Source organism: Artibeus jamaicensis, unplaced genomic scaffold (genome assembly GCF_021234435.1).
Source record: "Artibeus jamaicensis isolate MK-2021 breed Jamaican fruit bat unplaced genomic scaffold, CSHL_Jam_final contig_402, whole genome shotgun sequence".
Lineage (NCBI taxonomy): Eukaryota > Metazoa > Chordata > Mammalia > Chiroptera > Phyllostomidae > Artibeus > Artibeus jamaicensis.
The window spans coordinates 18,909,456-18,923,838 of NW_026521818.1; the positions used below are offsets into that span (position 1 = coordinate 18,909,456).

At 37.4% G+C, this 14,383-nt stretch overlaps 1 protein-coding gene and 1 long non-coding RNA gene across 4 annotated transcripts in view; one reads left to right on the plus strand and one right to left on the minus strand.

The window, feature by feature from the left end:
- The window catches only part of PRRC1 (proline rich coiled-coil 1), a 32,734-nt gene extending 18,466 nt beyond the window's left edge, over window positions 1-14,268 (plus strand). For all 3 annotated transcript variants that reach the window (XM_037138210.2, XM_037138212.2, XM_037138211.2), the window contains 4 exons: window positions 1,561-1,724; window positions 2,852-2,955; window positions 5,167-5,269; window positions 11,053-14,268. In XM_037138210.2, the coding sequence (XP_036994105.2) occupies window positions 1,561-1,724; window positions 2,852-2,955; window positions 5,167-5,269; window positions 11,053-11,262 (581 nt within the window). In that variant the 3' untranslated portion in view covers window positions 11,263-14,268. The remainder of the gene's footprint in view (window positions 1-1,560; window positions 1,725-2,851; window positions 2,956-5,166; window positions 5,270-11,052) is intronic.
- The window catches only part of LOC119043965 (uncharacterized), a 73,671-nt gene continuing 60,949 nt past the window's right edge, over window positions 1,662-14,383 (minus strand). Inside the window, exon 4 of the long non-coding RNA XR_005081525.2 lies at window positions 1,662-1,745. This is a non-coding gene — a long non-coding RNA (uncharacterized LOC119043965). The remainder of the gene's footprint in view (window positions 1,746-14,383) is intronic.

Consider the following 14,383-nt stretch of genomic DNA (forward strand, 5'->3'; position numbering starts at 1 on the left):
AATAGTATACTTCTCCTCTTCTCCCTTATGTGAGCTAATTAGTTCTAGTACCTTCTGAAATTCTGGCAAAGATGGGATCTGTGGAATATTATGTCAATCAGGAATAAAAGGTATCCATAATAGAAAACTCACACTTGGAAAATATTTACAACTGTTCCACAAGAAAAACAAAGCATTACTTTGGGGCAACATGTTTTATAATACAAACAGTGTTAGGTCAAGTTTTTAAAAATAATGAGGCATATTTGATCAAATTAGTGTAGAACACCAGTTTTGAAGCAATTAATTGAAACATTAAAAATGTTCTAAAATATTTTAATTTCATATTGCTCTTAGTCTTTTTAAATTTCAAGTTTTATGAAAGTTGGTTTTTTTTTTAAATTTTATTTAGTTATTTTTCAAGTACAGTTTTTTGTCTATTTCTCCAATATATGCTTGCATATTTGTGTTAGGACAGTAAGGGAATATGTCATTTATAAATACCCATTTATTTGTGATATATGCCCTGCTCTTTCAGTGATGGGGATGTATAATATAAAAGTATAACTCCCCCGTTTTAAGCTATTTTCTAGATGAGAAGCACATTTCATGGTAGTCCCCGTGCAGTGCTGAACCTCTGTGCTGCTCTTTGACCAGTCGTCATACCAGTAACAGTCACGTCCGTGCTCTATAAGTACAGTCTGATTATCCCAAATGTGTAAGTCGTATTGCACAAGCCAGAACATTTAGTTCCTGTGCTTGCTGAAGGACTGGCATCTGTATGGTGTTAGAATTTTGTGTATGATAGATGCCTGTCTATATTAATTAGCGGCAGAAACACCATTTTGATTTAAAATCTTAAAAATGCAAGAAATTTGTCTATCTAAAATTTAAACTAATCAGAACATGAAACCTGGCCTAAATTAATAAAGTACTATTATAGAAAAATTGTTTTCAGAGTGGCCAATTTTTTTACATTAATATTAGGAGCTGTTATTAGAGGCTAAAAATGTGTTCTGTAAACAGAGGAAACATGGAAAGTACTGGGTTAAAGTAATGATTTTTAATTGTTGGATTTCTCAGAATCTATATGCTAATTTGCATTGTAAATTTCCAAGACAGAAACACAAGCTTGAGTAAGCATCATCTCCCAAGCTTGTTTGACCACAGCACACTGTTTGCAGGGAGAGCTACTACTATATCCCACATATAGTACTGGGAATGTCTGTCCGCCCAGGAACGGATAGATACTTTGCGTCGAACTGGAACAGTATTTCATAGAATACAGAACAGTGTGGGGCCATATTTGAGGCAGATATGTAGTAATCAGAAATGTTAGAAGGTATGTGCCATCTTCTGCTTGCAAATAGACTCTTTCAGATAATGCATTAAATTCTTATTTTTAAAACTAAGGAAAATTGCATACTTCTTGCTCAGCTAAGCTCTTTCTGGAATAAGATGCCTATACCTTACATAATTGTGTGAGCTTAGTCATAATTATGCAAATAAAAAGTTTATGGTAGTAGTTATGAGAATTTCATTACGTTAACTTGGAATCAAATTTCCTTCTGGTCTTTGTAGAGTCTGGAGGTGAACTGGATATTGTTGTGACCTCAAATAAAGAAGTAAAAGTGGCCGCCGTGCGGGATGCCTTCCAGGAGGTCTTCGGCCTCGCTGTGGTGGTGGGGGAAGCCGTTCAGCCCAACATCGCCCCACAGCCAGTGGGCTATGCCGCTGGATTGAAAGTGCGTGATGTGATGGCAGACCTGTGGGGTACAGACACGGGCAGTTAGTCTCTTCCTCATTCTGGCAGTAATTCTGTGGTCTGGGTGGAGCAACTGGTTTTACATAATGAGATGGTCACCTTGGTTTTAGTTAGGTGACTGTGGTATGAAGATCCAGTGGAGTTTTAATTTAAAGAAACCTACAGTGGGTTTGACTGTTGGGGGAGGGGAGGAAACACATGCAGGGAGCACAACAAGAAAGAAAGTAGTTAGTCCTAGCACTGGTTAGTCCTAGCACTGGTTAGGACTAACTAACTGCTTAGTGAGTTAACTAACACTTAACCCATTGTTAACATTCAGATCAATTACTAAACCTGTAATAATTCTCAAGTCCCGTAAGTTTTCTATTAATACTACTATTAATGATGCTTTAAAGTTAATTTTTTTTTCATGGTTAGGTTCCAGTGAGCCTCTAGTCACAGCATTTTTGTCAGGTAGTCAGTGCATAACTTTGTTTTATGTCTACTTCTGTTTAAATCCACTTTAATGTATATGTACCTGGTTCATTAACATTGAAGTCTCACAGCTAACAACATTATAACTCATGCCCAAATGAGGCTTATCTAACATTCATCCTGTCTCCATAAGGTACATCATGGTCTTCTGTGCTTAGCAACACTAGACAGCACTTCAGCCCTGTACTTGGGAGCCATTTTAAAACAGCAGGGTCACCTTGGAAAAAACAGGACTGAAAAACAGCACTAAACAATCTTATTGAAAAACCAATCGTAGTTACGACCATTGTTGAATAGTTTATATTTAATCAATATAGGTGTAGTTAATACCTACAATTAAAAAACACATAATTTCCTTATATTAGCAGCCATTTAGAACATAGAAAATAAAAACAATACATTTCACAGTAGCAAAACAGTAACGCATATTAAAATAATTAGGAAAGTACACTCGATGGGACTTTGTCACATCTTGTCTTCTGTATTGCTTGAATGTTTATAACGAGTATATATGTATTTGTGTAAATATATAAATTTATTGCCTGTGTACCCATAAATTGGTATACTTAATAATGAATAACTTAATAATGAATAACTTGAATCAGTTTCTAACGTGCACTTGTTACTATTCAGGGAGCCCAGGAGCGGATAGATACCTTGCGTCGAACTGGAGTGATCCATGAGAAACAGATTGCTGTGTCCGTAGAAAACTTTATTGCAGAATTGCTACCTGACAAGTAAGAGGCTTGCTTTTGTTTTCAGTTACAGATTTTTCTTATAATGAGAACCCTTAAGATCTGTCTTAGTAACTTTCAGGGATACAGTATTATTAACTACAGTCACCATGCTGTGCATTACATCCCCACCACTTAAGTTACAACTGGAAGCTCATACCTCTTGATCCCCTTCACCCACTTCCAACCATCACAGGTGTGTTCTGTGTGTCTCTTGAATTTCATTTTAAAATTTCTTTAGATTCCATATATAAGGCAGATCATACAATATTTGTGTTTCTCTGACTTGGTTTCCTCAGCATTATACCTTCAGGGTCCATTACATGGCACCATTAATGGCAAGATTTCCTTCTTTATGGCTGAGTAATACTCCAGCCACAAAATGTTACTCATCCATCAGTGGACACTTAGGTTCCATGTCTTGGCTCTTGTACAGAATGCTGCATGGGGGTGCAGGTATCTTTTAGTATTTGGTAAATGCTCAGAAGTAGAGTTGCTGGGTAGGGTATTCCTATTTCTGATTTTTTGAGGCAGTGTCATACTGTTTTCTGTAGTGTCTGTACCCACTTATATTCCTACCAACAGTGCATAAGGAGTCCCCTTTTTCTCCACATCCTTCCTGCCCACAGGTGTGATTTCTTGCCTTTTTGATAATAGCCATCCTAACAGGCATGAGGTGGTATCTCATGTGCTTTGCATTTGCATTTTCCTGATGATTAATGGTGATAGAGCATCTTTTCAGGGCATCTAGTGGTTTTATGATTCTGTTAGTTAAAATGCTGGTGGTGTTACAGTTAACTTCATGTAAGTCAATTTAGAAGTATCTTTTAAATGGAAAAAATTTTTTGATTTCATGAAGCTGTTTTCATTGTGATTCATTGTGAACAATTCAGAAAATGTAATAAGAAGGATTTATTTCCTCTGAGCTTATTTTTGCATTTACTAATAATTTTTCTAGTTGTTTGTATATTAGTGATAGAGATAGTAATAGAATATTTCCTCAGGTGACATTTAAAAAGTATTACGCATGACAGACTATTTGTATGTTGTTGCATTACTTGAACTTCATCATTGACGGTTGCCACTCTTCCCTCTCTCTGGGGCAGGGAGCGGGGTGAAGTTGGAAGGTGGTAGTAAGAAGGAAGAGAACTGAAAGTTTCCTCAGCCAGCGCACTAGTGAAAGAGACAGAGGTTGGGTGGACATGACAGGTGTCGCAGTTTTAGACTTGAGAAGAACGTGATACCCGGGTTGACAGGTTCAGGAGCACGATAGTAGTGGGTTGGCCAGAAAGTCTGTTATGTTTTTCCGTAAAATGAAAGACACAGTTTTCATTTTCACCAATAACTTTATTGACTTGGATATTTTGACTTGGGTATTTGGATATGTCGGTCGTGTTGGCTACTAGTAGGTAGAGGCCAGGGGTGCTGCTCATCATCTTCCAATGCGTAAGCCAGCCCCACAGCAAAGAGCTATTTAGCCACAATGTCACCAGCACCAAGGAACTTCACAAACCACTTCTGACACATTCAGTCAGTCACGGCACCTTCTTCATATACTGCACAAATTTTTTTTTGCATTTCAATTGAATTTTATCTTTCTTGCAATAATTAAGCATTATATGCTGAAATGTTGCATATCTTCTTCCATCTTCAATATTAAAATGGCTGTATAAAATATGCCAATTTTGATAAGGTTTTTCTTTTTATAATGCACATGGATATGGCAGCTGTCACAATACAGTCTAACAAAATTGTTTCAAATGAAGTTACAGACAGCTAAGCACTGTTAGAGCCATCGCATGGCTCTAACTAAATGCACTCTTAGGCCAATCTGGTATTTTAGAGAACTAGGGGGACCTTGGCATTCTCTAAAGTGTAGTCGCTGGCATTGCTGTGAACACACATTCAGGGCATTACTTGAGTCCTCTAGTCTCACTCCTTCTCCTTGTCAGCCAGAAAAGGAACTTGATGTATTTTTGGTGTGTGTTCCCATTCTTTTTCTCCTGTTGGAATTAAGCCAAGAGGGGACTTTTATATATTGTTTTTGTGGATTCTCTTGAAAAATGAATTAAAAAATATTCCTTTTTTGGAATATTTCTTCTTTACAACCTGCTAATATTTTTATTTGGATGATATTGCTTGTTATTTTTTTATTTTATCTGTACATTAAAACTTTTATTTAGCACATAACTCAAAATTCGTATTCTGTCCTAGATGGTTTGATATTGGTTGTGTGATAGTTGAAGATCCTGTTCACGGCATTCATCTAGAAACGTTTACACAAGCGACACCCGTGCCTTTGGAATTTGTGCAACAGGTTAGTTTTCTCTTTTTTTTTTCATTGTGCTCCAGGGAAACTTTTGATACTGTCTTCAAAATAAGTGTGGTTAGATTTTTTTCCACTGGAAATAGCCTTTTAGCATTTTTCATTTTCTTCTGTGTTTTAGTACCTCCCTACTTTTGTTTTCGGAAGGGCAGTAAATTATTACATGGTTAGTCATTATTTTTCTCTTTTTTTAATTTTTATGATTGTGTTCTTTACACTCTGATGGAAAAGACTACCTCTTCTGTTTTTTCCCCCACCTTCCCCTTAGTTTCAAATCCTTTATCTCAGATTTTATTTCCCCTATTACTTCATTCCCCTTATCTTGATCTTTATTTTCTTCATCTTTGGTATTAAGTAGAAACCTTAGTGAAAGGCATGTGTCTTTACCTATCCCCATAGTTACTAGACTGTAAGCATAAATGTATAATGACTTTGGTTCCTTTTATATTTTTGTACCTTAAATTCTTTCTTGAACAAAGTAGAATGCATTTCTCCATTCATAAAATTTCTATCACATCTGTACTTGTGTATTTTGCCAAATGTCATCTCAAAACTTTCTCTTAAAGTTATTTGGGAATTTGAGACTCTGGTCAAGCTATTGGATTCTCTCCCAAGCAAACACACGTACTCACTCCATATAAATTTGATATATGTTCCTAGAATCCCTGAAAGCACCCTGTGGCTGTCTTACAGCTTCACACTGTAGATGGGAACTAAAAATTCATGCTTGAAATTTTATTGAACTGTTTACTTATACCACAGTTTTTGCCATAATTTCTTTTTAGAAGTACAGCCAAGCATTTTTATGGATGCTCACATTAAACTCACTTCAATATGAAGGTGATTACAATATTGCAAACAAATATTACATATACTGTTATACCAATAAATTAGAAAAATCAGACAAAATGGTTAATTTCCTAGTAAATTAAGAATTGCCACAGGTGATTCCGGAATAAGTACTAGGTTCAACCATTTGAAATTGCTGTCTTTTAAGTCCAAAACAGTTACATATGGTTCAACCTTAATCACCTCAATGAAGCTTTCCAAAAGTCATCTTACCACCATAAGACATCTTTTATCAGTTAGGAAATTACCAGAGTTTTATTTCTGGCATCCCTGCCAGAAATAGGGATGAAGACCCAATATGTATTTTTTATTATAAATTGCAATATTAGAGTCCATGAGACAGCCCAGGATCTGTCCTCAAACACATCCTTTGAGGGGTGTCAAACTCATTTTCACTGGGGCCCACATCAGCCTTGCAGTCGCCTTCAAAGGGCAGAATATAATTTTAGGCTGTATAAATGTAACTGCTCCTTAACTAGGGACAAGGAGCTCGGTGCTGCCGCCAGGTAGAACCAAGGTGCTGGGCAGGATAAAATGAGGTGGAGGGCCGGATTCGGCCTGTGTGCCTTGTGTTTGCCATCTGTGGTTTGTAGTGAAATAGTTATAAAGGTCAGAAGATACTGGCACGTCACTAGAATCCCATTCAGTCGTTAGTAACTGTCTAGTCCATCATATTACATGAAAATGTCTCCCAGGCTGAGACCACTTAGGTTTGCAGGCTTCTATTTAATGTGTTCAGGTTCCAAAAGTAGAAGCGGTGTCAGCAATATGTGGCTTCACCCTTTCAGGCCTCTGGTACAGGTATACCTCATGGGCACTGCAGGTTTGGTCCCAGATCACCACAATAAAGCAGTAATTCAACCAAGTCACAAATTATTTTTTGTTTCACAGTACATATAAAAGTTACCTTTGCCCAGTACTGAAGTCTACTAAGTATGCAGTAATAGCATTATGTCTATTAAAAAAATAATGTCCACACCTTCATTTAAAAATGTTAACCATTATCTGAACTTGTTGGAAAAATGGTGCTAATAGACTTGCTTGAGCAACCAGGCTGTGAAACACAGTATCTGCAAAGCACAAAGTGAAGTAAAATAAAACAAGGTATGCCTGTAGAATCTCTTAAGATAGTGTCATCTCTTGCACTGACTTTTTTGAGTTGTTAGTGTAAATAGTATCCCTCATTGCATAAACCATTTATTCATTCTTTTACCCATAGCTATTTTCCCTTCCCTCCATTTATACCCAGACTTTTCCACCTTTGGAAGGATGTTAGGTTTGGCCACTGGCTGGTCTGAATTGCAGGCAGCAGTACGAGTCTAGCAGGTGTGTTGCTCTGAGTCCACACTGGCGTTTGATAGGCTGGGTTCCTGTTCCTCCCCTGCCTTATTATGTAGCCAAGCCAGCGGCCACTGCCTATACATCAGTAAAAACCAAAATGTGGATTTTACCACCGTTTGATTCTTTCATCACTGCTAAGAAAACAGCACGTACTTTAGCCCACCCAGCTGATTTATTGTCTCCTTAAGTGAGAGTGGTGGCCTTCCAAATGGGGTGTTGTCCACTCACCTTGGACAACAAGGTGCCATTCATAAACCAAGGTGCTCTTTCAGTTGAGAGCTGTTCATAGGGCACTGTCCACTCAGCCGTCAATTCCCGCAGCTCCTCAGGTGGCTCCAGAGTTGGTCCTACAAGCAAAGAGACTCCCTGTTCATGTCTCCAGCTTTCATTCCCTAGGCAGCATGATCCTATGTAAACTATTCCATACTCTCCTGGTCACTGCCATCCCCACTGGGGCATTTCTTCAGTGTCATCCTAGACATTGTGGGTATGTTTCAGGTTTCAAGGTATGCTTATGTCCTTCAGTTAGAGAAGTGTTTCAATCAGCAGTATCTGATAACAAGGTAGTAAATGCCTCTCAAGTGGAAGTCCTCTAGTCCAGAGTCCCAGGAGTCATGGCTGGGCACTCACAGGTTTTTGCCATAAGGCCCGGCCTGTTTCACTAGGGTTGTGGCACAGAGATTTCTGTCCATACTAGCAGGCTACCTTCCATCCTGTACCATGTGGGCCAGTAATTCCACCGACTTTCATGTTTCTTCCTGTGGTCACCATTAGGACTTTATCAACAGGGTTCGGTTTTGTAATGCTAGGTAGGGAAAGTATTCTCTAGCAGACATCCAGGTAAAGCAGGCACAACTTCTTTACATATTCCACCTTCAACATTCCACATCCGTAATTGTATCCACCATTCCATTTACATTCCTTCAGTTTAGTTAGCATTCACCACGGCTCTACCATTGGACTTTGGTACCATAGCCAAGGGGACTCCTGTATCAAGGAGCCCAGGAAACCTCATTTCTCTACCCTCTGGCCATTTTATACCCTATTGAGGCAAAAGGCTTTCCAATGATAAACCATTAGAAACTCTGTTGGGATGCTTCTGTCACTGCTGCTCTTTACTGCTGCTGGAGTATCAGGGGTCAGCAAAAAAATGGCCTACAGACAAATGGCATGCCTGTCTGTTTTTGTGAAGAAATTTTATTGGAGCACACTTCTGCCCATTTATTTGTATATCGTTTTTGTCTTTTTGTATTATAGTAGTAGAATCGAATATAGTAGAGAATGTCTGCCCCAAAAAGCCTCAAATATTTACTATATAGTCCTTTTCAGAAACATTTTGCTGACCCCTGTGCTACATGTCTGACCATTGCAAAAGAGCAATTTTAATTTTTAGGAATAGGAATTAGGAAAAAAAGATAATGCTCAAAGAACAAAGCTTCGAAATTGTATGAGGGGAGACCCCACCCAGGATTATCTAATGGAGGGTGGCTTCCCCAGCTAAGTGTTTTAGGAACCCATCTGTATCAGTGTGCCAACTGGTGGTGTTGTGAGAGGCTGTGTTTGGCCTCAGTGAATCTTTTTTTTGAAAACTCAATGCATTTGCCCATTTCTCATGATAGGTAATTTACGAGCTCACCTGCTCACAGTGTGCTGAGTGTTGAGCAATTTTTGACCAAAAACGGTATGACCCCCGTGCTCCACTCCCTGTTCACCTGATTCCACCCTGAGCAACTTCTTTGTGTTTCCCTGAATGAAAAAAGTCCTCAAGGGAAACGTTTTTCTGATGTGGAAGAGGTGAAACAAACAACGGCAGAAGCAGTAAAAGGCATCAAAATCTGAGTTCAAAAACTGTTCGAATAATGGAAAAAAAACATCTCGATACATGTATTGCATCAAATGGAGAATACTTTGAAGGTGACTGAAGTTTAAACATGTAAGAATAAGTACACAATTTTTTATAAATAAATTCTGGGCTATTGGGTCCCCCCTTATATGTAGTAAAAACTGTATATACTAATACCGAAACTTATGACATATTGCTAAGTAAAAACAAACTATGTCTAGTATGGTCCATATGTATACATACACACACATATACACTTTAAAATATATATAAATGAAGAGAAAAAGGCCTGTAAACATACACGACAAACTGTTAATTGGTTAACTCTGAAGAGTGGTATTCAAAGGGTGTCAGAATGTCATTGGCTTTTCACTTTGCCTTTTCTTCCCTGTTGTCGTTGTTTTTTTTGTTAGGCGGGTCAAAATTAAGATACCAAAGTGTGCGTATTGAGATGCCCTGCTTTTATCTCTGCGGTTCAGTTCTCCCTGTTTCTTTTTTATCCACCTTGAGAGTTTATTTCTGTGCTTCCTTATAGTTGAAGTTTTTCATTTAAGGGAATATAAGTCAGCCCTTTAGGGAATTAAAATCAGCATGTAATATTAATAAAAATCTAGACAAATTTTTACACAATTTTTGCATATTAAATATAAATGACACCCCACCCCCAATTTAAAACTCAGCTATGCTGGACTTTTGCTAATAGTGTCAGATACCTTGTTCCTCAAAAATGTGAGTCTAGACCTAGCATCATAAGTATCACCTGGGAACTTGTTAAAAAATGCAGGCTCTTGGGCCCTAACCCAGAGGTACTGCATCAGGATCTGCCTCTTCACAAAATCATTGGGTGCTTCGTGTGCATATCACATTGGAGAAGCACAGTTGTGATAAGTCTCTGAGGATCTTAGTGATTAATCCGCTGCCTTTCTTCTCTGAAACGTAGTGAAATACTGATAGTGCAGTGTGCATTGTGGAAGAGGGGACTTAGAGCAGGCCCCCAGTTGCCGGGCTGTTTGCACAAATTTACTGAGAAACTCTGAGTATCACACTTTCTCTTGGAACCTGACAAGAGAGTTCCAATTCAGTGATCTTAGGTGGGGCGTAAAAAATCTCTAATTTTCTAAAAAAGCATCTGAGGTGATCATTATACAGAATCACTGTGTAGAAAATCCATTTCTACATGTAGATGTACCCCTCTGGACTATACCTGACACCCTAAAACAGGAAAAATATATCATGAATGACTGGATATTATTTCAAAGATATTAATTGACATGAAAATGAAGTTTGGGGTGATACTCCTCTAGAAATTAATTGACCTTTTCTGAATGGGTTGAAGCCTAGGGTTTTGTTTCCCTCTTCCTGGTAGAAGTGTCCTGACTGTAAAAAGATACAGTGTTTCCGTTACAGCCTACTCATATGAACCTGAAGTGACACTGAATGGAGAAGTCAACTTAAGCGCTCTGACACCAAGCTCCGTTAGATGGAGTCACTAGATTTAAGACTCAGATTATATTTGAACAACAAAATGAGCTTGATGTGGACATTTTAAACAAGTTAGATGAGTGTAATATTGTGTTGATTCTTTCATAGCCTTGTAACTTAATACAGTTGGCAGCATTATCTCTGTTTCTTAGACTTTGTCATTATATTAAAAGGGACCTGAGAGACTTTGAAATGTCACAGCTATTTTCAGTGATATTTTGAATGTATTGTAAGTAGTAGTAATATCACTTTTCCACAGGCTCAAAGTCTGACTCCCCAGGACTACCATCTGAAGTGGTCAGGCCTATTGGTGACAGTGGGAGAAGTCCTGGAAAAGAGTTTAGTAAACGTCAGCCGGACTGATTGGCACGTGGCTTTCACTGGCATGTCACGTCGACAGATGATCTACAGTGCAGCCAGAGCAATAGCAGGCATGTATAAACAGCGCCTGCCACCCAGGACCATGTGAGAGAAGAAGTTCCCTAGGATGCTGAGACGTCCTCCCTTTGACCTTGGTGGTAAAGAAGATTTTACTTTCTTTAATTGGATAGCTCCAATGATCCAGCCGTTTTGGTTATTTTACTGTAGGCTTCAGTTTTTCTTTCCCTTTAGAAAGGCATGGTTTTATGTTAGTAGATGAGACAAATCCTTTTTATGATCATAATTTCATGGAGTATAGTTCTCAAAAGAAATACACAGTATACATATTTTTTTAGGACAATTTGATATACCAAATTTATAAGGTGCAAATTCATGTGTTAAGACATTTAACTTAAAGATATGTACTTGATTTTTTTAAAAGAAAACTTAATTAAAGGACTTGTTTATCGAATATTCTTTAAAAGCATTGTTTCTTTTAGTTCAAGATTAATCTCTTCTCAGTCTTTGAGGGTTTTTGTGTGTGCCCATGATCTCAGGTCTGGTGCTGAGCAGCATGCTCAACAATCTACACTACAACTCCTCCCCCACAGAGACGGTGCACATTTTTTATGCATATTTTTAACATGGGCCAAAATAAGATTTGATCACTTCCTTTTCAGTTATCATGAACACACATAGTCTGAATAATTCTACATTTTTTTTTTAAGTAAGTTTGGGGTATTATAGATTTACTCTAAACATTAGGGTGATACATTTTATTTTTTGATTGCAGTGTGACAACTAAAAGGCAGATGATTTGAGTATTTTTTAAATTGGAAGCATCTGTATTATTAAACTGACAACAGCCATTAATTTCTGTTCCTACTCATATTTTCCCACTGTAATAGAAGTTTTGAGAAGGAATGACTTTGTTGTTCATGGGATTATATGTCTCTTATTTTAATTAACATAACTTACTAAGTTTTCCTTAAACACTGCTTTTCTAATTTTGTGGCATTCTGCCTTTATTTTTTATGGAAGTTTTCAAAGAAACTCTTATATTCAACTTGATTTATTCCATTATGTTGATACTTAGTGAAAGCTTCTTTTTTTCCCAAATATATTTACCATTTTTGGATTTATATAAATCAAAATTAAATAGTCTTAATACTTTCGAACTCTATGTATGCAAATTCAAATAACTTTTCAAGGATAGTTTATCTTCTTATAAAAATGTAATTTAATTTTTATTTACTCTTTTATTGCAGTTCCTTAAATTTAAAAGAATTAGCACAATCTTACTAAGGGTGTTGAAGCTCTTCCCCTGCACTGTCATTACATGTAAGGTTTGCTTTTTTTGTTGTTTGTTTTTTCTGTTTTTATTTTATTATCCGGGGATGAGATGAATAAGTATTAATTTTCCAACTATAGTGTATATTAATTTTCAAGCACTACAATGATTATTCAGTGAAATTCAGACTTGTGTGTCATTAAAAGTAATGAGAAAAAGATGAAGCCAGTTGTTGTGGCATAATAGGGACAGAATGCTTTTTTCTCCCTCTTTATTGAAGTTTATGCAACAATTCATCTGTGTTTTCTCCGTTTTCCATAAATAAGGAAAGCCTTCCTCTACCATTTGTGTTTATCCTTTATTTTCAAAAACTACTCTTTTCTAACAGTATTTTTTCATGGCACGGCCCAGTGACTGACTAATTATAGTTATGGGTGAAGGAAAATATTCCTCATTACAATGTTTTTTCTTCCTTCACTTCTGTTACTGGGAAATTTCACGGATCCTAAAAGTAGTTCCTTATCTCTCACACACCACAGCAGCACTAGCCAAGCAGTCTGCTAGTGTAGATCTTTTGGCCTAAGATGCTGACCCATCAATCTGAGACCATGGTTCCCTTTACCAGTAATCCAGCTGGTTCGTCATATCTGCTCATCCTTTTACAGCTCCCACCCACACTAGCATTTCTTAGAGTCTGACTAGAGGCTATTTGCTTTTTATTCTCCCTCAGGCTTCTGAGGAAGGAACTCCAGGAACTACTTACTGAATTTTATAAGCTTGTACACGTCTTTGTTTCAATTAAGTAGTGTGAAAGAGAGCAGGAGGAAATGAAGGAAGAGTAATTTAACACCAACATCAGTTGCCAGAGGTACTCAGATTGCTCAGTGCAAGATCTTCCTGTTACTGCGGCTGTCCGGTAGCCTCGGACCTGAACTGTGCCCTAGACCTTCGAAGTTGGTGCAGCTGTGGGCAGTACTAGTTTTCTCTTCTCAGTCTCTTACCATTTCTGCTTCCCCATTCTTCATTCCCCTCTCTCTCAAGGATCAATGAGGTAAGAAATTGAGGTGAATGAATATAGATAAAATGGTAGTATGATAGTAAGTCTAAGTAGATAAGCCTATAGATGAATGTGGATTATGTAAATCTATTAAAATCATGCAAATTAGTAATATACTCAGGGTCAACCAAATTACTTTAATAAGTTGTTGGGTTTACTTTTTTCCTTGGCTAGAAAAAAATTCTTAATCGGAATCTGTATTCTGTGAAGCCAAACTTTCTATGTTCTAAAAGGTGTTGGGTTATGCGTAAATTATTAAGAAACATGGATTTTTACTCCCAGAATATGGTGTTCATTTTTAAGGTACTATGCAAGATGATATATTAAGTAAAACCAATTTTGTAAGTATGTAAATATGTCATAAATAAATAATACCTGTACTTATTTCCCAGGGGTGTATAGTGATTTTATAAATGCTTATGCATATTAATGTTTTATAAAAAATACTTGTATTCCCTTTGATGTCTAAACTGGCAATTGGCTTCCAAGAATTCTTAAAGAACAGCAACTTCAAACACTGCCCTGGCTGGTGTGGCTCTGTGGACTGAGTGCCAGCCTGTGAACCAAAGGGTCACTAGTTCAATTCCCAGTCTAGGGCACATGCCTGGGTTGTGGGCCAGGTCCCCAGTAGGGGGCAGGTGAGAGGCAACCACACATTGATGTTTCTTTCCCCCTCTTTCTCCCTCCATTCTCCTCTCTAAAAATAAAATTGTTTTTAATTAAAAAAAAATTCAAGCACCATCTTTCAAGTGGGAACTATAACATTCAAATATAACAGAGTTATTAACTTTACGGTCAATGGACTCAGAATATTTAGGGGAGAAAATATTAATACACTGGAGATAGTTAATAGGGAAGAAGTTAATTAAAGTCTATGTTCAT